Source organism: Lathamus discolor, chromosome Z (genome assembly GCF_037157495.1).
Source record: "Lathamus discolor isolate bLatDis1 chromosome Z, bLatDis1.hap1, whole genome shotgun sequence".
NCBI lineage: Eukaryota > Metazoa > Chordata > Aves > Psittaciformes > Psittacidae > Lathamus > Lathamus discolor.
Window position 1 is genome coordinate 14726615 of NC_088909.1, and position 21978 is coordinate 14748592.

The 21978-nt window shown below is 48.9% G+C and overlaps 1 protein-coding gene across 11 annotated transcripts; it reads right to left on the reverse strand.

Moving 5' to 3' along the window:
* Window positions 1-14739: 14739 nt before the first annotated feature.
* Window positions 14740-21753, reverse strand: PLEKHF1 (pleckstrin homology and FYVE domain containing 1). 11 transcript variants are annotated; one of them, XM_065662987.1, is made up of 5 exons: window positions 21662-21753; window positions 18390-18446; window positions 17742-18261; window positions 17575-17649; window positions 14740-17046 (listed from the first exon to the last, which is right to left on the reverse strand). In XM_065662987.1, the coding sequence occupies exons 3-5, from the start codon at window positions 17742-17744 to the stop codon at window positions 16213-16215; spliced, it is 912 nt and encodes a 303-aa protein (XP_065519059.1). In that variant the 5' UTR covers window positions 17745-18261; window positions 18390-18446; window positions 21662-21753; the 3' UTR covers window positions 14740-16212. The 11 variants fall into 11 exon arrangements, with proteins under 11 accessions (XP_065519059.1, XP_065519058.1, XP_065519063.1 ...); XM_065662986.1 differs by having other exon boundaries at window positions 18390-21103; window positions 21662-21751; XM_065662991.1 differs by lacking the exon at window positions 18390-18446 and having other exon boundaries at window positions 17742-17921.
* Between the last annotated feature and the right edge of the window lie 225 nt (window positions 21754-21978).

A 21978-nucleotide genomic window follows, 5' to 3' on the forward strand; every position in this document is an offset into this window, starting at 1 on the left:
CAACCGATTCCACCCTAACAGTAAAGAACTTCCTCCTTATATCCAATCTAAACTTCCCCTCTTTAAGTTTTAACCCGTTACCCCTTGTCCTGTCACTACAGTCCCTGACGAAGAGTCCCTCCCCAGCATCCCTATAGGCCCCCTTCAGGTACTGGAAGGCTGCTATGAGGTCTCCACACAGCCTTCTCTTCTCCAGGCTGAACAGCCCCAACTTTCTCAGCCTGTCTTCATACGGGAGGTGCTCCAGTCCCCTGATCATCCTTGTGGCCCTCCTCTGGACTTGTTCCAGCAGTTCCATGTCCTTTTTATGTTGAGGACACCAGAACTGCACACAGTACTCCAGGTGAGGTCTCACAAGAGCAGACTAGAGGGGCAGGATCACCTCCTTCGACCTGCTGGTCACTCTCCTTTTGATGCAGCCCAGGATACGGTTGGCTTTCTGGGCTGCGAGCGCACACTGAAGCCGGCTCATGTTCATTTTCTCATGGACCAGCACCCCCAAGTCCTTCTCTGCAGGGCCGCTCTGAATCTCTTCTTTGCCCAGTCTGTAGCTGTGCCTGGGATCGCTCCGACCCAGGTGTAGGACCTTACACTTGTAGTGGTTGAACTTCATAAGGTTGGCATCAGCCCACCTCACAAGCGTGTCAAGGTCCCTCTGGATGGCATCCCTTCCCTCCAGCATATCAACCGGACCACACAGCTTGGTGTCATTGTCAAAGTTGCTGAGGGCGCACTCAATCCCACTGTCCATGTCAGTGACAAAGATGTTGAACAAGACCGGTCCCAACACCGATCCCTGAGGGACACCACTCGTTACCGGTCTCCAGCCGGACATTGAGCCATTGACCCCAACTCTTTGTGCACGGCCATCCAGCCAGTTCTTTATCCATCGAGTGGTCCATCCATCAAATTGATATCTCTCCAGATTAGAGAGAAGGATGTGGTGTGGGACAGTGTCAAACGCTTTGCACAAGTCCAGGTAGATGACATCAACTGCTCCACCCCTGTCCATCAGTTCCCTAGCCCCATCATAGAAGGCCACCAAATTGGTCAGGCAGGATTTCCCCTTAGTGAAGCCATGCTGGCTGTCACCAAGCACCTTGTTGTTTTTCATGTGCCTTAGCATGCCTTCCAGGAGAATCTGCTCCAAGATTTTGCCAGGCACAGAGGTGAGACTGACTGGTCTGTAATCCCCCAGGTCTTCCATTATCCTCTTCTTGAAAATGGGGGTTATATTTCCCTTTTCCAGTCGTCGGGAACTTCACCTGACTGCCATGATTTTTCAAATACGATGGCCAGTGGCTTAGCAACTTCATTTGCCAGCTCCTTCAGGACCCGCGGATGGATTCCATCAGGTCCCACGGACTTGTGCATGTTCAGGTTCTTAATATGGTCTCAAACCAGATCCTCTCCTACAGTGGGCCCAAGGTCTTCATTCTCAGTCCCTGTGTCTACCTGCTAAGACCTGGGTGGTGCAGTCAGAGCCTTTGCCAGTGAAGACCGAGGCAAAGAAGTCATTCAGAACCTCAGCCTTCTCCAAATCCTGTGTAGCCAGTTCTCCCGAAAGCTTCCTCAGGGGGCCTATGTTGTCCCTAGTCTGTTTTTTGTTTGCTACGTACCTGTAGAATCCCTTCCTGTTACCCTTAACGTCCCTGGCTAGGTTTAATTCTAACTGGGCCTTAGCCTTCCTAACCTGGTCCTTAGCTTCCCGGACAACATCCCTGTACTCTACCGAGGCCGCCTGCCCTTGCTTCCACTTTTTATAAGCCTCTTTTTTCATTTGAATTTTCCTCAGCAGCTCCTTATCCATCCAAGGAGGTCTCCTGGCCCTCCTGCCGCACTTCCTTCTAGTTGGGATGCAGCACTCCTGGGCTTGTAGCAGGTGATCCTTGAATATCAACCAACAGTCTTGGGCCCCCCTGCCCTCCAGGGCTATATCCCATGGAACCTTACTAAGCAGGCTCCTGAAGAGGCCAAAGTCTGCTCTTTTGAAGTCCAGTGCAGTGAGCTTGCTGCACGCTCTTCTCACTCTCCTGGGGATCTCCAATTCGACCATCTTGTGATTGCTGCATCCAAGGCTGTCCTGGAGTACCACATTTCCAACCAGCCCTTCCCTGTTGGTGAGCGCAAGGTCAAGCATGGCACCTCTCCTTGTCGGCTCGTCTATTACTTGCAGAAAGAAGTTGACTTCCACACAATCGAGGAACCTCCTGGATTGCTTGTGCCGTGCAGTGCCATCGTTCCAACAGATGTCAGGGTGGCTGAAGTCCCCCATGAGAACAAGGGCCTGCGAGCGTGAGGCTTTTCCTATCTGTCTGTAGAGTGCTTCATCCACAGGTTCTCCTTGATCAGGCGGTCTGTAACAGATCCCCACAGTAATGTCTCCCACGGCTGTTTTCCCTTTAACCCTGACCCACAAACTCTCTGTAAACTGCTCACCTGCCCCCAGACACAGTTCCATACTCTCCAGCCTATCCCTAACATAAAGGGCAACTCCCCCTCCCCGCCTGCCAGGCCTGTCCTTTCTAAAGAGCCTGTAACCTTCCATTCCAACACTCCAGTCATAGGAGCCATCCCACCATGTTTCTGTGATGCCTATTATATCATGCCCCCGTAGATGTGCACACATCTCTAATTCCTCTTGTTTGTTCCCCATGCTACGGGCATTTGTACAGAGGCATCTGAGCCGAGCTCCAATTGAAGCCGACTCGTTGGCTGGAGCAGCCGGAATATATGTACTTTGTTCCGAGCATTTATTATAGGTGTTAGCAACTGACTGGGTGTGTTGGGATGGAATGATGCCCCCCTCCCCCAACGCATCTAGTTTAAAGCCTCCTTGACCAGTCTGGCAAGCCTCCTACCAAAACTGTTCTTCCCCTTCTTCACCAGAGCAGCTCCACCAGCCCCCAGTAGACCTGGCCTACTAACTTCAGTCCTATGTTCAAGACACCGAAACACGTGACTATGACACCACCCTTTTAACCGTTTATTAACCTGGCCAATCCTCCTAGCTTTTTCTTGGTCCTCCCGTGTCCTGGAGAATTGACGAAAAGACTATCTGAGCATCGGAGCCCCTAACCACCTCTCCCAGGGCTCTGTAGTCCTTCTTTATGGTCCCCATTCTACTACTATCTATATCCCTAGCGCCCATGTGGATCACCAGGAGTGGGTAATAGTCCGTGGAACTTACTAGAGCAGGCAGCCTCTCTGTAACATCCCTGATCCATGCTCCCGATAGGCAGCACACCTTCCTCGAGACGGGGTCAGGCCGACAGACGAGTGCTTCCATCCCTTTCAAAGTAGAGTCCCCTATTGCTGTTCTTTGGTAGAGACGCAGCTGTCCACTGCTGCATTCCTGCTTGGTGCTGGAAAAGGCCACAGGGCAGCGGTGGCATCTTCTGAGACCTCTCCAGCTGAGTGTGCAAGTCACAGTCATCACCGAGGAACGGAGGTACTGTGGTGCCAGCAGCTTCAGGATGCTGCTGAAAGAGCCACTATGGGGAGATACACATATTTATATAGAGACACCATCTGTGATGCTGGTTATTAACCTAGTTTGGTTGTACATGTGGCAGGATCAAGCTATGTTTGCACTGGCAGATGGTTTATTTTTAGTTTAAAATTCGTTTTTTTTTTTTCCTCTGTGGTTTTTTTTTTAAGCTGTCTGATTTCAAAATAGAAAGTAAGCATGATTTTACAGTGTGATGTTAGCAAAGAGAGGGAGTATCTTTCTCAATTAGAAAAAGCAACCCTGAATTCAAACATAGATCAGCAATTGAGATGTGCCATCTAGTGGCAAGTAGGTTATTTCTCAAGTTCAGCCTATAAAGGCCGCCTTGCTACATAGATAAGTTATCCTTTTCCATGAAAAGCAGGGTGAACTTCTTTGCTCTTACTTCATTCAATATCTGTCTTCAATGAATTTTTATTAGGTTATAAATAACAGCCCAGATACAGACTAGACTGGAGTTTGTACACATTCCTGCTGCCCTAGTTTAACCCCAGTTGTCAGCCCAGCCCCAGCAGTCGCTCACTTGCTGCCCCTGCATCAGGATAGGGGAGAGAATGGGAAGGGTGATGATTACTGAAGGACAAGTGGTTTTGTGAGCTGATCAGCAGCCAGTTTGCAAAGACTGGACCACAGTTGAATTGGCCAGCCAACAATTCTTGGTTGTCAATGATGAACTGACTTTTTGGACAAATCTTTTATATTCTTTAGGATATAGAATCATAGGATGGTTTGGGTTGGAAAGGACGTTACGATCACCTAGTTCCAACCCCCCTGCCATGGCTATCAGAAGGAGGATTGACATATATGATTGCTGCAACCCACGCCACTGTCCTGCCATTCATGCAGGGTCTTCTGTCCACTGTGGTCTCAGCAGTGTGGGGCCTCTGGGGCTTGATCACAGCAGCACCTTCATCCATTGATGAAACAACATCCCTTGCTATGTAGGCCTCTTTTACTTGTTCTGGTGCTTTCATATACACATAATTCCAGTCATACATCATTTTTCCCAATCTTAATATTTCTGTTACAAACTATGCAGATTCATGTGGAAATTAATTTCTTCCCATGTTTTCCTTGCAGCAGCTCCAGTAGTGCTCACTAGTGGTAGACTCAAGTGGTTTTGAGTCAAGGGTAGACTCAAGGGTTTAACCCTGCCTGGCTGCAATGGTAGGACCTGCTGAGTTTGCCAGCAGTTCAGCAGCACCAGTGCAGCCAGAGGATGTAAAAGCAATACATTTTTCCCCAGAGTAAAAGCTCTTATAGAGAAAGCAATAGCTTCATAGAAAGGCTGTCATTGCTTGACCAGCTGATGTATAACTCCAGACTAATTGAATAGCAGACTTTCAGCTGGGTTGGAAAGCTTTTAAAAACCCAAAGGCCTTTGCATTGCAGTGAACTAAAGCTATTAGCCCCTAATTAAAACATGAGGTTTCATCTTTACCTTTCTAGAGATCACAGAAATCTATGTATTTGTCAGGCTGTAAGCCAGAAATCAAACATTCATCACGTAATTGCAGTAAGTGTGTGCTAATATGTCTCATTAAGTGTGATTTATGAATTTCAGAAGAGCCAAAGAGATAAATATATAAAATCATTCTGAAGTCTGCAAAAATGAAGGCATTCATTTCTTTGGCTGAGTGTTCAGCAGGATTTAGAAGGATTTAGAGAAACATGAACATTACAGCTTTCAACATTTGGTAAAGACATCTGTACCTTTGCAATTCCTAAACCAGTCTGGTTTCATCTGGTGTCCCTGCTAATCTTTCAGCAAAGACAACCCTTCAGCTGTCAGCATGGTGGGCCTCAGAAGAGGTATCACCTTCTGCTTGTTTGCTGGGTGACTTCAGTAACATCCCATATCCATCCTGGATGCACTTTTCATTAAACACCTTGTAATGTGTCAGTAGAAAATGGTGTATTACAGAAGCGTGCTATCACTGTTACACAGCAGCTAACCACTCTCTGACCTTGCAGTCAGGACATGAGCGTTGAAGGAGGACGAATGTCATAAATGTTAGTAGAGGTTAGCAGCACTGGGTTGAAGAAACTGCTAAGTTGTGAATGTAGCTGTTTGCTTTGCTGCAGGGGAATGAAAGATCAACACTGGTGTTTGATCTTAACTAATTAGACCTCGCATAGGAGTGTCTGACAGGGATGCAAATAGTTAGCATTCCTTATTTCCTGCTCAGCCTCAGGCTGAGTGGGAAGGAGTGATTTAGGGTGAAATTAGATCTTTCCCGTGCTCTGACATGTTGCTTTGGAGTAGAGTACTCTCAGGTATTCCCTAGTACATGTAATCTGAAGACAGCAGGAAGGGTTTGTTATTGCTGTATCAGTCAATAAGATGTGATGAATAGTCTTTGTAATTTGGGGTCAAGACTGATCTGACAAAACAAAAGCTTTGAAGGTCTTGTTTTCCCTTTGCCCCACTGCAGCATTCTGAGTGACAACTTGCGTTGAGATGTTACAACAAAATAACTGGAGAATTTCACAGCTGAGGTAGAATCAGCCCCTGAACACTTATGGAGTGAGGAGGGTTCCCGGTGAAAGAGATCCTGGAGCTGGGGCCAGTGTGTGTTTAACCTTGGCTATTCCTTTCTAGGCAACAGCATTCCCTCCCAGCTGGGGGGGATCCATGTCTCCTGCTGAAGTGGGTGAGCCAGTGGTTGAAGCCTGTCCTGGGTCCAGAGCTGTAGGTAAGCTCCTTCTTCTGATATTTGTATGAATGTGAGTTTTTGGGTTCACCTAGCAAACTGTGCGGGTTGATAGTTCCTGTGGATTTCTTTCCTCTCCCCAGCTGGCAGTTCTGCTTGGTACTAATGGAAGTCTTCTGCAAGCAGAAAGGAGGCCAAGGCAGCTCTGACTTCTGACTGCCATCTGCATTTACTCAAAGTTCTCTTAGGGTTTTCAGCCCAAAATGAAGGGGCCATCTGGCTTTTCCTCCTTGCCCTTCCAGGTTAATTTTAAGCCCTACATAACCAGATTTTCAAAATCCTAAATTAAAGACTTTCTCCCTTTTAGTGCAGTGAAGGATAAGACAGACATAGTAGCTGAATGTAATATTTGGGCTTGAGGGAGGAGTGCAAGAGCAAGTGCCTCAAGAAAGCAGGGGACACGGAAGCAGTTCAGCAAATACTGTGATATAGCGCAAGACTTGCTGGAGTATCAGAAGGAATCAGCAGCCTGCTCTATGCCTGTCTGTGAGCTGAAGTTCACACAGCAGACTTTTGAAAAACTGTAGTTTATTAGTTGCTTATGCAGGAACAAAGTCAGTAAGGCTAAAAAGCCTGCCTCACCAGCACACTATTGGTTCTGATTTGGTTGGTTTCCATAAAAAGGGGCCTGCTTGCTTTTTTCCCAGCCATTCTCTCCAGGAATTTGTGTATAAAATATTTGTTCCACAACCACAGTGAACAGCCTCCCTTTGCCTGGAAGCCGCCTGCATAGTTGAGGCTTTCTGCTGTCTCTGAAGTTTAACTCTGCAGGAGCCTGTGCTGAGCCTAATCCTACTTTTGGGCTTTCATATCCCCAGCCCAGCCCTGTCGGACTGGAGTCACTGACAACAGCGGCAGCACCACCCTGTGAGTAGAAGGTGAAGATCAGCCTTCACCTTGTCTGATAAGGAGCAACAAGGATAATAAGGAGTACTCTTGTAGTGCTTTATGTCTTCCAAGTGCTCTGCTGATACTAACTAATTAAGGCTTCACACAGCCTTGCGACAAAGGTGTTTCTACTGTGCATAATTTAACTGTACTGTCTCATTACGCAATAAGCCAAAATTGGGTGATGTCTTCAGACAGCAATCAGGAAATCAATTAACCAGCTGCTGGCTGCTCACACCCCAACAACTGAGAAACCTTCAAAGCTGCCCCATGTCTTTTGGTTAGCCTTGGCACATCTTTGGGAACCTCAAATATGAGTGTTCAGCAAAGTGGCTCTTGTGCTTTGCAGTTTCCAGTTTCCATTGTGCATGTGGCCTTCACTATCCCTTAACCCTACCTGGAGGATGCAGTCCCAGTACAGCTGAGTTAAACCCAGGCACTGCTGTGCTTAAATGAAGAGCCCCAGTTTCAGTGCTGCTGGTGCTGTGTTGTGATTACGGTATCGTACTGGTATGCACTGGTGGCAAAGGAGACCAGGGTCATACTGTGCAATGCTGATATGTCAAAGAACAGAGTGGGTGCTCTACTTTAACTGCAAGGTTTCAAAGCCTTTCCAGGCAGTGGAAGCCCTGGCCTACAGCACTGCAGTGCCTGCCATCAGCTCCCAGCATCAATGTGAGCCAGTGGTCAGCAGAAGGGTAGGTGTCAGGTAGGTAAATGCCACCAGAAGAAAGATAAACCTGATCAGATGGTCACAGTGCTGGTCTCTGTGTGACCTATTTCCTATCTGGGAAGAGCTAGAGGTCACTGGACAGATTTCTGGCAATACAAGTTCAGTGCTCAGCAGCAGCTCAGAAGGCAATGAGGTTAGGCTGGGTGGGGAAGAAAACCAAGAAGGCAGCAGTAAATATTGTTAGGTTGCTGAATTGAATAGCCACATATTGAATAGCCTGTACAGCCTGCTCCATCCCCTCTGGTTAGTCCTTTTGGAACCAAAAAGGTTATAGAGCTACAAAGAATGCAGAGAAGGATAACAACATATGGGAAAGCATCTGTGTAAAGAGAGATGGGCTGGTTTAAAACTTCAACCTGGAAAAAGCACTAATGGGAAGAGCTCTGCTGGTGGCTGTGAACGGCATAGAGATGAATAGAGGAGCAGTACCATGGTACCGAAGGCAGGGTGCACCAATGAAACAGGCAGAGGTTCAGGAAAGTGCTTGTTCACAAGGTGTAACAGGGAATTGAGGAGCTTGTTGACACAGGATGCTCTCAGTACCAAACCAAAATTGTGCTCAGAAAGTGATTACTTAATTGATGGCAGCAAACACGATCAAACACACTGGTCCAGAATCAAGCCTGGCTTTGAGAAGTTTCTCACCATGGGCTGACACAGACTAAAGCAGTGGAAGTGGGTGCCCTGTGGGTGCCTCTTGCATACCATCCCTTGTGATTTTGGGGTAGGTGACCTCTGGCTCTGGTTTGTAAGACTGCTTTCATGTTACCCCAAACACATGCAGCACACAGTTTCTGCAGTGTTGTGCTAACATAGGTGCTACCACAAGTAAAATAGGATGTATGTGCTGCCAAGGCAATCACATTCTGAGAACAGCACAGCATGCTTTGTGTTGCGCAGAAGGGTTATCCTGTGACACAGGAAGAGCTGCGTTTGCCTTTGTGCCTTTCATTCTGCTCAGGAGTGGACCCTTCCTTTCTGGGTGCTTTCCAATGTACAAGCAATTGATTAAGCAAAGGTAAGAAACCTAAACCTCTCACAGTCCATCAGCTGCAATCAGTTATTTCGTGTTCTCAGAACTGCAATATCAACTTCAGAATTAAACCAAATGTCTTTATTACTTGTGCCAATCAGAAAATGCCTCCATGCTACCAGAATCCAAATCGCCAGGCAGTATTTTTAAAGAAGGAAGTCTCCTTTATTCACACCCACATACAGTGGAAGTTGTATTAAGATGTAGTCATGCTATTGCTTTGTTCTGCAGAATGGAAAGTTGTTTTACACAGAAAGATGACGTGGGTGTGATTGAAAAGTTCCTTCTGTTTTCTTTTTGAATGTTTTAAGTGTTCTCACAAAACTAATTAAAAAAAACCTACACCCATAATAAAAGAAGAGAGCTTCTTCTCTTCCCCTCTGCTGCTGTTCTTCCCGACCCTGCAGCCAACAAGCCTGCAGCTGCAGAGATGCCTGTGGTGCAAGGTTGGCTCAGCCTGGAGGGGTGTCTCAGCATTGCACCCTACTCGTGTGGCTGGCTCCAGGAAAACAGCTTGCAGGACGTGAGAGACCCACTCCGGTGGAGGAGGGTGGGCACGGAAGAGAAAGTTCAGCTGGGGCTGAGTGGGAGGCAGAGCTGTAGTGGAGGTGGTCAGCCCCCTGTGTTCCCCACACGTCTGGTTCTGGAACTGCCTATGACAGTTTGTGTCTGGGGAGCTGCATTGCTGGTGCTAGGGTGAGGATCAGCTCCTCAGCCTGCTTCCAACATAGAGCCTTTCTCCATCTCCCAAAGGGAGGAGGAGCTGCAATGCTGGGGGCTCCACTGCGTGCATCATAGACTGCCCAAATGGCTTTCCTGAGTGGTGAGGGTGCTGAAACAGGGAACCTATGTGAAGGAGTAACCTTATTTTCATCAACCTGTCTCTAATTTGTAAGGTCTAAACCAACAAATGCATCCTTTAGAGTCCTTTCTGTGACACAGCCATGTGCTGCGCTTTCACTATGGCATGTCCATGAGGAGAGAGAGCATCAGCTGGTGTGAGTGGTCCTTGCTTGGTGACCGCCAAGGTGTTCACAGTGCTTTGGGCTGTGGGGCGTGCTAAGAGGGGCTGCCCTTGCTCAAGGGCTACACCAGCTGCATTGCAGACCCTGTTTCTATGAAAGTAACATCGCTCTAGCTGCTGTATTACAATGACAGCAGTGGTACTGCTGAAGTCTTGAAACAGCTAAGGGTGACAGTCGCCTCTTGTCCTGCTCCCCAGATGAACACCATAGCTGTTCATCACTAATTCTGTAGAACATTTCATTGTGAAGGCAATTTCCTTGCAAGCAGATGGCTGAAGAGTGTGGTGTCCCAAGGGCCTGTTGGGACAAAGCACAGACACAGGGCTTTGCTCAGCCTGCTGGCTGCAGGTGTTGGATCTGCCTTGCAAGTGGCACGAGTAGAATAAATAGATGTGGCTGCAGCCTGAAACCCTGTGAGACAAGTCCCCTCCCAGCCACATTGTGACTGACACTAGCCTGTCTCTGTTGAGGTTTGGGGGGTAAGACATCTCCCTTGCATGAACCGCAGCAGAAGGCTCTGCTGCAGAGGCTCTTGCAGGGTTAATGCACAGCATCCCTCCTCCCTCTGCTCGATGGGGTGATTCAGTAAAGTCAGCCGTGTGAGGAGTGCGTCAGGAGAGCAGCTGGGTCCTGCCAAGGCAGTGAGAAACAGCCTCTCCTCACGGAGGAGTTGCCCCTGTGAGGGGTGCCAGGCTCCCTGATAAGAAGATGCTGGGGCAGTTCCCATGCTCCTCTGTCCCCAGCCACAGAGGCTGGGCCCGGGTTCTTGCTCGGGGTGTGCTGAGGAGCAGGGCTGGGCTGCGAAGGGCACACAGTCTTAAAGCAGTGTATGAAAGAACTTAGGACTACAAAACCCACACACAGTGAAACTTTGCAGGGCTGCCTGGGTTCATGCAGGGGAGATGCCTCACCTCAGACCTTGCAGGCTGGTCACAAGTGTTCTCCAGACCATTTTTTGGGAAGAGCTAGAGGTTGGTTTGCCTGAAACTTGCTGCAAACACTCATCAAGTCAGAGGCTCTGATGGAGGCTGGTTGTCTGTGACCTGGGTGCTGGTGGCTCTGGTTTGTGGGTTGGTTAGCTGTCTCACAGCACAGTATCAGAGCCATTGAAGCTCTTTGAGGACAACTGGCAGGGCTGTTCCCACAAGTGCTGCTCTCCTGCATGCGTTCCCAGGTACAGGGCTGGGTCTGCAGCTCTGGCACAGTGGAGAGCTGGTGTTCACACAATGGGGTACATGCAGCTCAGGAGGGCTGCCAAGGGGGACCGCAGCACACATACTCACCCAGGCTGTCTTGTCACAGCAGGGCTGTACGCTGTAAGGTGGTCATCACAGGTTGATGACTATGTGGGCATGTGATGTGCCTTAGAGGACATGGTTCCCCCTGTGGGCTTCAAAAGGAGAGGGAGCAAATCCACAGAGAGGACTTGGTGTCTCTTGAAGATCCTTTGTATATGAAACCACAAAGGGTTTGGTTTTACCTTGTGTGTAGCTCCTCATAAAAATGAGTGACTTTTTAATTACTCCTCTGTTAGAGGAAAAGAGACCTGTCTGGCCCTGAGTTCACAGAATCACAGAATAACAGACTGGTTTGTGTTGGAAGGGACCTCAAAGCTCATCCAGTTCCAACCCTCTGCCACAGGCAAGGACACCTTTCCCTAGACCAGGTTGCTCAAAGCCTCCTCCAATGTGGCCTTGGGCACTGCCAGGGATGGGGCAGCCACAGCTTCTTATGTTAATGATTTTTCTTCTCAAATCTGGTTGGGATTTTTTTAGCTAAGTTTCTCACCAAAACAGATCGTGTTTAAGACAAAAAAGGAGAGGCTAGACAGAGCGCAGGATTCTCTTATTGCATGGGGCAGCACTATCCTGGCAGCAGGATTGCTGCTGGCAGCTCTGCCCTAGGGTGGTTTGACCACGTAAAAGAGGGTGCTGCACAGGAGTGCTCTGCTAAAGCAAACCTTCTTATTTGGCTTCCCTCTGTCTTTTTTCTCTGCCCTTCTTATGACAGCTAGCTGGGCAGCTGTGTAACTTGCTATGACCATGAACCACTCCATAAGAGGTTTACTGAAAACATGCTTATGGTTTATTTGCAGTTCCAGGCCATACTGGAAATTAAGTCAAATGCCAGTGTTTGCCAGCACTTGACACCACTTCCTTGCCTGCTCCAGCTGCTGTCTTGGGACCGCAGCACTGGCTGCTGTGTCTGTTTGGAGGTTTTATGAACTGCATGGGCAGGAGAGGCTCCTTCCCATCTGAGTGCATGGTAGCGGGGGGATTCTCCTACCTGAGATATACAGCATAAAGCAGGCCTGGCTGTGTGTTGCCCCTATGCTTCCCTGGAGCACCTCACTCCTCCCCAGCAGGTCTGCAGAGCATCTCCAGCACTTGAGTCTTGGGCAAGGGCTCCTCAGACCTGTTTTCCCAAATTGTGCCCACCTTGACAGTGACAGTTGTGTAACATCTTATTCCTGCAAACACCTTTCTTGAAGATCCATGGCCTGGAGCAGTCAGAAACAGAAGCCTGTATTTTTCGTTGGAGACACAGTGCTTTAAAGCTCAGCAGTAGATGGGACCATCTGTGCTCCTCAGTTCCTCCTGCTAACCAAAAATTCCAGGCTGAGGAAAATGGGAAACTGCCTCACAGCAGTAGTGAGTCGGGAGAGGCCATGGGCTTTGGCAGAGCCAGAACTTCTGCTTGGATAGAATCTGAGTGTTTGAGTAACTGGGAGCAAGACTGACTGAGAAGCTGGCTCAGTTCACGCAGCTGCCTCCAAAAGCTTAAGTGCTGAGTAAGAGCCGTGCTCTGAAAGAGGTGGTGTGCCTTGGCTGTGCCTTGGGATGGTGGAGCACACATATCCCATTGAACCTCTTTGATCGTTTCTGTATGGTTGATTGACAGAACAGATCTCCCATTGCCTTTCCTTTGGCTCTTGTGACTGGCTGCTACAGCAGTGCCACCGTCTGCCTCACCTTCCTACTGACTTTGGCAAGCAGAAGAGGACTGCCTCGCTGCATGGCCCCCAGCTCTGTTTCCATCTCTCTTTGCTGGAGAGGCCCCAGCAGCTGCAGCAGGTCTGATGCTAACATTCAAGTTTTGCTTTCTGTGTTCAGTGCACTAGTGCCCTTCTTGTTCCTGACAGCTACAGGTACCATCCCGTGGCTCCTCTGTGCCCAGCTCAAAAGGAACTATTTTTCTAGGAGTGCCTGGGCTCCCATTTTGGCTCAAGGGAGCAGAAGGAGCATTTTTCACTGCCAGGGTTGGGCAGTGCTGAGGCTGGTATGCATGGTGGGATGCTGCACAGTGCAGTGCCCTTTGGTCTGTGACACCTCCGAGAAGGGGCTGAGCAAGGAGCCCCTTCTGGCAGCTGATCCCCACACACAGTGTTTGGGAGCCTTTCAGGAGGAGGATGTGACCCTACAAAACCCCCAGCCTGCAGATGTTTTTCGGAAGTGAGCATTCAAGCTATCGCTCTTCCTAGCCACATGGGTTTGCAAACTGTAACAAATCCCTGGTAAGGCATTTATTTAGCTCAAAAAAAGAAAAAAACAAAACCATCAGGAAACGCCCCATTAATGCACTGGAGACAGAATCAAGCTGGGAAACTCCAGGCTGGGCTTTAACAGCAGAGCCCGTGATGCAAAACCCATGTGTTCAGCAGGCCAGAAGCCAGGAGCCCCAGGCTCTGATCCCAGGGCTGAGCTCTCCAGCTTGGCTAATAAACTACAGGAAAGCTGGCAGGGGAGGTTTTGTTTAAATTTCCCCATGCTTTCCTGGGCAGGCTCCTTTTACCATACACATTAACAGTTTAAAAGGCACTATGTTACTTGAGGTTTCCAAGTAAGATGTCTTCTCTGATCCATGGTAGCCTCCCCGGGTCTCCTTGCTCAGCTGCAGTGCAATACCTCATCACTGCCTGCACGGAATCAGGACGCACCATTTGCTGGAAGGTGTGTGTGTGTTTCTTGTAAGGCCATCAACCACATACAGCATGCAGAGTAAAAACCCAGAACTGATTGGTTTTGGTGGAGTTTGGTTGGTTGGTTTGGTTTTTTTGGGTTTTCTTCCCTGCTGTGATAAAGAAAAGCTCTTGCTCAACAAGAAAGCATTTGCTAGAGGCATGCCTGGCCTTCATTAGTAGATAAAACCAGTTTATAGCTCTTTTAGGGCTGATAATAGTAAGATCTTTGGACACATAAGATAAAGAAAAGCTGATCTGTAAGAAAACTAAGTAGCTCAAAACAGAAATATATTTCTGGAGCCAGTAACTAGGAAGAAATTGGGAGTTTTACCTCAGGAGCAGGGAACTGGAATACTGGCTGTGGATGTGGATTCAGCAGCTGGGCTATTTTTGACTTGTGAACCATTCTAATGGCTGTTTATTTTAAGGTCATGTTCTGTTTGCATAGCATGTACACCCTTCTGGTGGGTGGGAGGCATTATAAAAACAATCACTGCTGCACAGAGCTATGCACTAAGCTTGGAGAGGGATGGTAAAAACAGAACTTGCTGTACTTACTGCTTTAAAACCTAAAAACATCTGCTTAGGTCATAAGGTTTGTTGACCCACTCTGAGCTGCGGCCCCATTGGAAAAATACTGTTTCAGTTAATACAGACTACTGTAGGAGATTGCAAAAGACTTCGGAAAAGTAGGTTAGATGATAACATGGTATAAATAGAAAGGAAGCATCAGATTTGGCTTTCTTTTTTTCACTCATGCTTACCTCAGGAGCAGTAAATTGGATTCACCCCACAGCTAAGGGGTGGCCAGCCAGGCCTGAATCCCAGCTCCTCTTTAAGGCTCTTATTAAATAACAACACATTTATTGTCATATTCTTCTGGTTTCTTCCTGTTGGCAGTATCTTTATTCGCACACAGTTGACCAATACAAGTTCATTGGAACAGTGGCAGTTTAAGAAAGACAGTAAAAGTGATTACTTTGAATCAAAATTTAAAAAACCCTAAGTCTGGCCATCTGGCAGGCAACACACTGTTTGAAACACGTCATGGTAAGGAAACCATTTATAACACTGGCAGCGTACTCCCAGCCATGTTCCTTTTCCAGAGCATAAAATACACAATACAAAAATATAATCAAAGTAATAATGAGTTTGTAGAAAATCTGCTGCAAAACAATTGCTGTTGTCTGATTTGTTTTACTCCCACGCTATAGTATGATAAAATACTTGAATAAACATGGTTTATTTCTAACTTAATTTGAACTTTAAAGTTGAATTCAAGTGAACGGTAAGGTCTTGGGCTCCAACCCTGGAACTACATAAAGGATCTTAACTTTGGATATGTGAGACTGATAGACATCAGGTGAGCCCACAGGTGAGTCTCATGCAATGCCTTGGGCTCCTGCTCAGGAGGGAAGTGGAAGTGCAGTACTTCACAGGATCTTAATTTGGGGCATTTCCCAGGATTTTTCAAGACTTAACAAGTCTTCCCTGGGCTACCCTTTTACCTGATGGGCTTGAGTTCATTAGGTTGCTGGCAATCGTAGATTAACTGCCCATTTTTGAGATCTAAGGCTCTGCACTTAGCTGAGTCAACTGCAGTAAGTCTCTCCCCTCTTCATCTTGCTCCTCTGCATAATTTTACCCATCCCCTTCCCCTTTCCTTTCTCCCTCCTAGCCTGGTACCATCAAAATGGCCTCCTTCCATGTGAGACTTCCAGTGCTTTACTAAGGCTGCTCACACTGAGCCTTGCATGAGCTCCCTGCATTTGGAGCACTATTCCCTAGTGTTTCCAAGTCGAGAGACCCGCTTGTAGAAGTGGAAGCCTGTGCGACCTTACTGTGATGAGCAGCTATCCCCACAGGCTGGCAGGCTTGCACTGAGCATCTCTGATGTACATGCAATGCTCATGGGGAACAGCAGTTGGAACACCCCTTGCCATGACAGAGCAACACGCTGCTAGCAGGCAAGTGTCTAACTCTATGTCTTGCTCCTTTCTCTCCCAAGAGCCAATCTCAAAGCATTGAAGAAAAGAAGTCAGTATTGTTCTGTATTTACAGACAGGAAGACTAAGGCACCAAAGGTTGAGCTCACTTGGCCAAGCCTGATCTGCAGGTCTCTGCCCAGTCTGTGCTCTTCACTGAGCTGTTGCTCTCTTCACTCGTGTCGTATGAGACACATTCTCAGAGGGGTAATTCCCATCTCTGCTTCCCACACACACACCACACGCAGGGGCTAAGATACACCATCCTAGGCACAGCTTCCAGGGAAAACATCAAGAAGGATGTGCACTGGAGGCCAAAAGTTGGCTTCACAATGCCTAAATGCCACTGACTCCCTATTTGGTCAGCTATGGAAAGATGACCAGGATACTTCCGAGGTATAGAACTCAGTGTCTGCTGGCCACTGGTCAGCTTTGTCATCATCAGACTTGTCGCTGTCATCACCACTGGAGGGTTCATAGCCTGGGATGGCAGAGCAGATTGGCTCCTGCTGCCTGCAGTCTGCCTCTGCCTCCTTCTTCTTTTCTGCCAGCAGCTGCCTGTAGCACAGGTTGCAAACCCTCAGGGGTTTGGGGGACAGCCGGGGCATCAGGAACCTCTGCCTGGAGCAGTCTGCACAGACGACAAAGCCACACTTGCGGCAGTGGTGCCTTCGTGTGAGCGTGGAGAATTTGGTCTGCGTGCAGCGCATGCAGATATCCGTCGCCTTGTCCGGAATCCAGGGAGCTGCGTGCTCCGTGGAGGGCTGCCGGCCCGTCTTTGTCAGCAGGTGCCTGATGCACTCCTCCAGATGGCTGATCCACTCCTTCCTCTCCGTCAGGGAGGCTGCGGAAACCACAAAGGACTTCTTGGAGGTTTTAATCATCCAGCGGTTCTTCATCTGTAGAGTGTCTGGCAGCGTCTCCAAAGTGACATCTTCAAGGGGAATGATGTGCTGGGAATTATACTTCCTTTTGTTGATGACTATGCTGCCATAGACAAGGATGTCATTGAAGAGGAAGAATATCCGAGGCTTTGGTTTCTTGCGGCATTCTTTGGTTAAAATCCCTTCTCCTAGAAGGACCCTTCCTGGCACAGCTAAAGGCTGTCCAGAAGCCCCAAAGCAGTTTTCCACAGCAGCAATGCGCTGGCTGTTGATCTCGGTGTTTGCAAGATGGTCCACCATCTCCAGCTTGCTCTGAGGAGAGAAAAGTAAAGAGGGAAGTGGTGAACCTGCAAATATTTGCACCACGGTGAGGCTAAGGTGAATGCATGCACAGATGAGACACTTCTAAAGCCACCTGAGGTTAGGATAATCTCCTTATCACCCCTCACTAGTTTGTTACCTTTACAAGTTAAATTTTCAAACTTTATGACACCACTCTGAAACAGCCTGATCTCTACTGAGATAGTTCAGTTTGCAGTAGTGGAAGGCCCTGAAAGGCAGAGCAAGCTCTTTCATCACAGCCATGCTTTTTACTAGCATAACTGTGTGCCCATAAAGAAAGTTGTTTGGTCTGAACCTGCTCTTATGCAGGCATAAGTACTTAGTGTACTTTGTAAGCTGAAGGGTACCAGGACCCCCCGCTTTTATCCCTGTTGGTGCTGGGAGCTAACTGATGCTCTGCTGGATGCAGGCTCGGGAGGAGATCCATGTTCTTAGGAACAAGCCTCCCATTTCTGACTGCACACCCACTTTCTCAAGGATTAGTTAAAGCACACACACCCCACAATGCTGTTTGGGGCCACAGCTGAGGCAGGAACAAACCAGTTCAGGATCACTTGTTCCCTCTGGTCCTCCCTGCATGACAAAAAGGGAAAAAAATAAAAATAAAAGGAAGAAGCACCCACTCTGGGAATAAACCCACACAAGCCAAGCCCTTCCTCCCTTACCATAGTTACATCAGGGCTGCCGGTGCTTCCACTTGAAAGACATGTTATTCTTAAAATAGCCTGATCTCTGCTGAAGCATGTTCATCTGTCCCACACCTCTGCACTCTCCTTCTCACACAGTCTCAGGTGTCAATAGTCTGCTGGGGCTTTTTTAACAGAAAAGCCTAGGTAAGCGTACCTCTGTAATGAAACCACATGCTTGCTATCAGTAGTTTGCAGTGAGGAAAACGCTCCTTGCTGGTTTTGTTGCACTTAGTCCCTCCTGTGCTGAAGGGTGCTGCCCTGAGGCCGGCTGGCCACGGGAACCTGAGTCATTTCCTCCTCCAGCGAGGTAGCTCAGCCATCACGAGGCAGCTCCGAGGTCACAGGGATGTGTGTCGCCCTGGCTCCTGTTAGCAGTTCATTGAATCACTGATGCAGAGCTGCTCCCCACCATTTTCCCTGTCCTCCTTGTCCAGAGTCCCTGGAGCCATGGAGGTTGGAGGGGAAAGGGAAGGAGAGGAGGACGACACGACTGATCCTGTATGTTTGGAACAATGATGATTTGCATTCTTGCCTTGCCCTTCACCCCAAATCACCCCTTTGGTATGCTAGAAGGGAAACCACAGAGCTGTTGCTCAAGGCTGCCACATGCCATTTACCGCTCACCTTAGCTAGCTGGCAGACAGACCCGTTAATTCCTCTGAGTTCCCAGAATTTCCTTCTCTAGAGCAGGCCAGGGTACAAAGACACAAAGTTAAGATGCAGGTTTAGCCTGGGGAGACCTAAATGAAGTGACCTACCCTGCAGAAACAGAAAACACTAGAGAAGTATTTAGTGGCCAGTGCTCCTGAAAAGCTGGCTTCTTTAGAGGATCCCAAGGCCTGCAGCTTCCTTCTGGAAGGATGTGCATTCTCAGGGTCTTGAAGCACCAGAATGGATTTGATGGAGTTGGACAGCGTTAGGCATATCCACTCATATGGGGATGCTTCAGTGTGAAGGGCAATTTACAATGAACTGCAATGCTCAGACGGAGGGAATCTGGGTGCCTGACACCCTCAGCAGCAGCAACTGAAGAAATGCCTCAACCAACCTGTGATCTCAGTATGGACATGCAGAAGTTGTGCAAAGGGATTTATCACTGCTGTCAGGAGAGGAGAAAGGCTCTGTTCTCCTTGATGTCTCAGCCCAAGTGGACCCGAGCATGGAAGGGAGTGCTCTGCTGCAGGACACACATTCAAATCTATTCTGAATTACAACAATGCACGATATGTTGTTTGCTTTTTTTTTTTCCCCTCTCCCTCTTAAATAAACAAATAAGGCTGAAGAACAAACAGGCAGGGCAAACTGCTCTACAACTGAACACCAAACTCTCTGACTGTGAATACTCAGAGTCACATCTATCCTGGAATGTGTTTTTGGGAGGTTTCTGATAAACAAATCCATGGATGAAGAGCTTCTGCGTGAAAGACCAAGATGAGCGCACAAAATAATAAAGAAAAAAGAAAAACTGAAATTACAGCTTGGGAAGTTTGGTGCGGAAAGACTGTGAATGCAACAAAATACTGTCAAGAATTTTTGGCAGCAGCAACACCAAGTGGTATAAACCAAAGCAGTTAATCCTGTTCCCACCAGTCTTACTTCCTCATATTTCTGTGTTATGGAGCCCCAGCTCAGCCTGCTTCTTTTACTTTATATATTTTAGAAGCATGGTCCAACCTCTCAAGCACATACAGTGCTTGACATGACTCTGTTTCTAGGGATCCTCCTGTACCTGAAGCCAGTAGTAATGAAAAGTTTTTGTCAGATATAAATATTGTGCCTGCAAAGAGCCAGGAAACATGAGCTTATTTTCAAAGAGCAGTGCTAGCAGTGGAACAGCAGTGGTAAGATGTAAAAATAAGCATACAAACTTTAATATTTCTTCTTTTCCTGTTTTTCAAGTTTGCCCTGTCAGGTCAGCAGGGTCACCGTGCTTATTACCAAGGGATACATATGCACGTGTGCCATATGCAGCAGAAGCTTACAGAGCTAACATGAGGGTGTGAAGATGTAGTTTACAAATGTGCTACTTTTCACAGGAGTTTTTGGCATAGCAAAGTTTGGGGTTTGTTTTTCTCGTCAAGATCTGTTGGTTCTGCATGTGATCAAGTATTATGCAGTGAATATATAACTTGGTGAATACGACTAATATTCAAAGGAAAAAGAATACTATTTGTCAGCCCACTCCAGAAGTAAGCAAGCCATGTCTTAAAACAATGAGGTCTTGTTCACTTGCAATTCTAAGCAACCATGTTGATGCATGCCAGGCAAAGCATTTCAACTGAAACTCCTGGGTCAGGGAGCCTGGGGTATGTTTTTCAAGTCGGTATGTATCTAAGCTTGGGCACAGCAACGTAGTGAGCGAGCTGTTCTACCTGATTCTTCTGTTCTTGCTGTCACACAGAACTGACAGTCTCGGTATCAACTGCATACCTAATGCATACACATGCAAGGGACAGTCCAGGCGTAATGGCATGCACTGAGATCTGACTGCCAAGGTCTGCCAGCAGAAAATGCCCTGCACCTCAGCTCTCTGCAGCTCTTCCTTACTCCCTCTTTTTGCTTTGCCCAGCTGAGAAGTCTCCCCTGGAGTTAGGGTCGGCATAAGTTCTTCCTCACCAAGTAGAGTAAGCAGGATGAAGCCACCTTATAGCCACAGCAGGCATTTAGAGCAACAAAAACATGGTTCTTGTCCTTTTGCTGACAGAAGCGATTTCAGCTTGCCTCTCTCTCCTTCCTGGCATGCTGTAATTGCAGGGCTGCTGGGTGCAGGCTCTGGCAACCCTCTTCCAGCTGTGCCCATGAGGAATGCAGTTCAGTGCATGTATGTTTTGTGACTGACTGTCACATTAGGCCTTTGATTAAGAAATACCACCAGTCCCAGTAGGATATGGACAAACAGAACTACTGGGCTTACTGCCACTGTTGCTCAGCACACCCAGGACTTATGTCACATAGGGCCACAGCGAGGGGACAGCTGAGCAGTGGCATTTGAGGAGCTCAGACTGATGCTACCCAAACCAGCAGCCTGAGCTCTGTTGTGGCTCTTGTGCAGGCTCAGAGGTGTCCAAACAGCCTCATACAAAAGGAAGGAAAACCTGAAACTCAGGGAAAAGCCTCACCCCTTCCTTCTGCCCTGCTCTCTGTCCATTCGCCCGTCCTCAGACAATGCAGCACCGCACTGCTCCACCTGCACTTCCTCCTCCCCACTGCCGCTCCTCAGCATCAGCGTGGTGAGTGACCACAAGAAGAGACATCCTTTTGGAGCTCTGGAGCTGATGGGACTCACGTAGCAGCATGCAGTGAGGCCACCCGTTACACCCTCAGGCTGGGCACGGACTCTTAACAAATGACATACATAGGCTCGCTGGTGAGTGCCACCGAGGGGAGAGATGAATTCTGCCTCTCCCAGCACCTGAGAGCCCACGAGCCTTTCAGAAGGGATGTGTGGCCAAAGGTGGGGATTCCTCTCACAGCTCCGCAGCGGGATCATCCCTGCGGCTTTGCTACGTGGTCAAACTCGGTAACTTAAAGAGGTCCTTCTAAAAACCCAGTAAATCCGCGCTCTCCCTGGCGCTCAGGCCACGCACAGACATCGGGGTGCCGCAGAGCGGCTGCCCCGCGAGCAGAGCACCGCACTCGGGACAAAGACACGTAGGCGGGCCGGGTACGCCGCGGGCCCCGCAGGGCCGGGCCCTCCGGCGGCGAACACGGCCTCCCCCACCGCTGTCCCCCACAGCGGGCGGAGCAGCGGAGCCAGCTCGCTGCCCTCCGGCCGGCAGCTCCCGGCGCCCCAGCCCGGGGCCGTAAAGCCTGGGTCCCTCCACAACTCTCCTCCTGTGCACCAGCTACCCTCCCTGCCGCCGCGCCGAGTCCCAACCCCGCCGTGGTCCCCCTACCTCCCTGGAAGTGCTCTGGGGGCCTCCGGCAACCGCTCCTCGGCCGTACCGCCCCAGGCGGCTCCGCTCCGCGAGGGCCGAACCGCACTCCCACCGCCCAGCCACACGACCCCACCCACCTCTGCGCCCCACAGCCAATTGGCGTCGGCAGGGCTCGGCGTGCCGCGGGGAGCCGCGCCCCCTCGCGCGGCGTCTGCCAATGGCGGAGCGGGACTGGGCGGTGGAGGGCGGCTGGGGCGCCGCTAGGGGGCGCTCAAGAGCGGTCTCTGTGCCACAGGGGCGGCTGGGGGTAGGGTTGGTGCGCGTGTCGTCCGCTT

What these genes read in the sequence shown, in the direction of transcription:
- PLEKHF1 (XM_065662985.1), bottom strand. Translation starts at nt 17,655, where the DNA reads ATGCAGGGAGGACCAGAGGGAACAAGTGATCCTGAACTGGTTTGTTCC. An exon ending in GCCCCAAACAGCATTGTGGG is followed by an intron (nt 17,047 to 17,574) that starts GTGTGTGTGCTT and finishes TTCTCTCCTCAG; the next exon opens with AGCAAGCTGGAGATGGTGGA.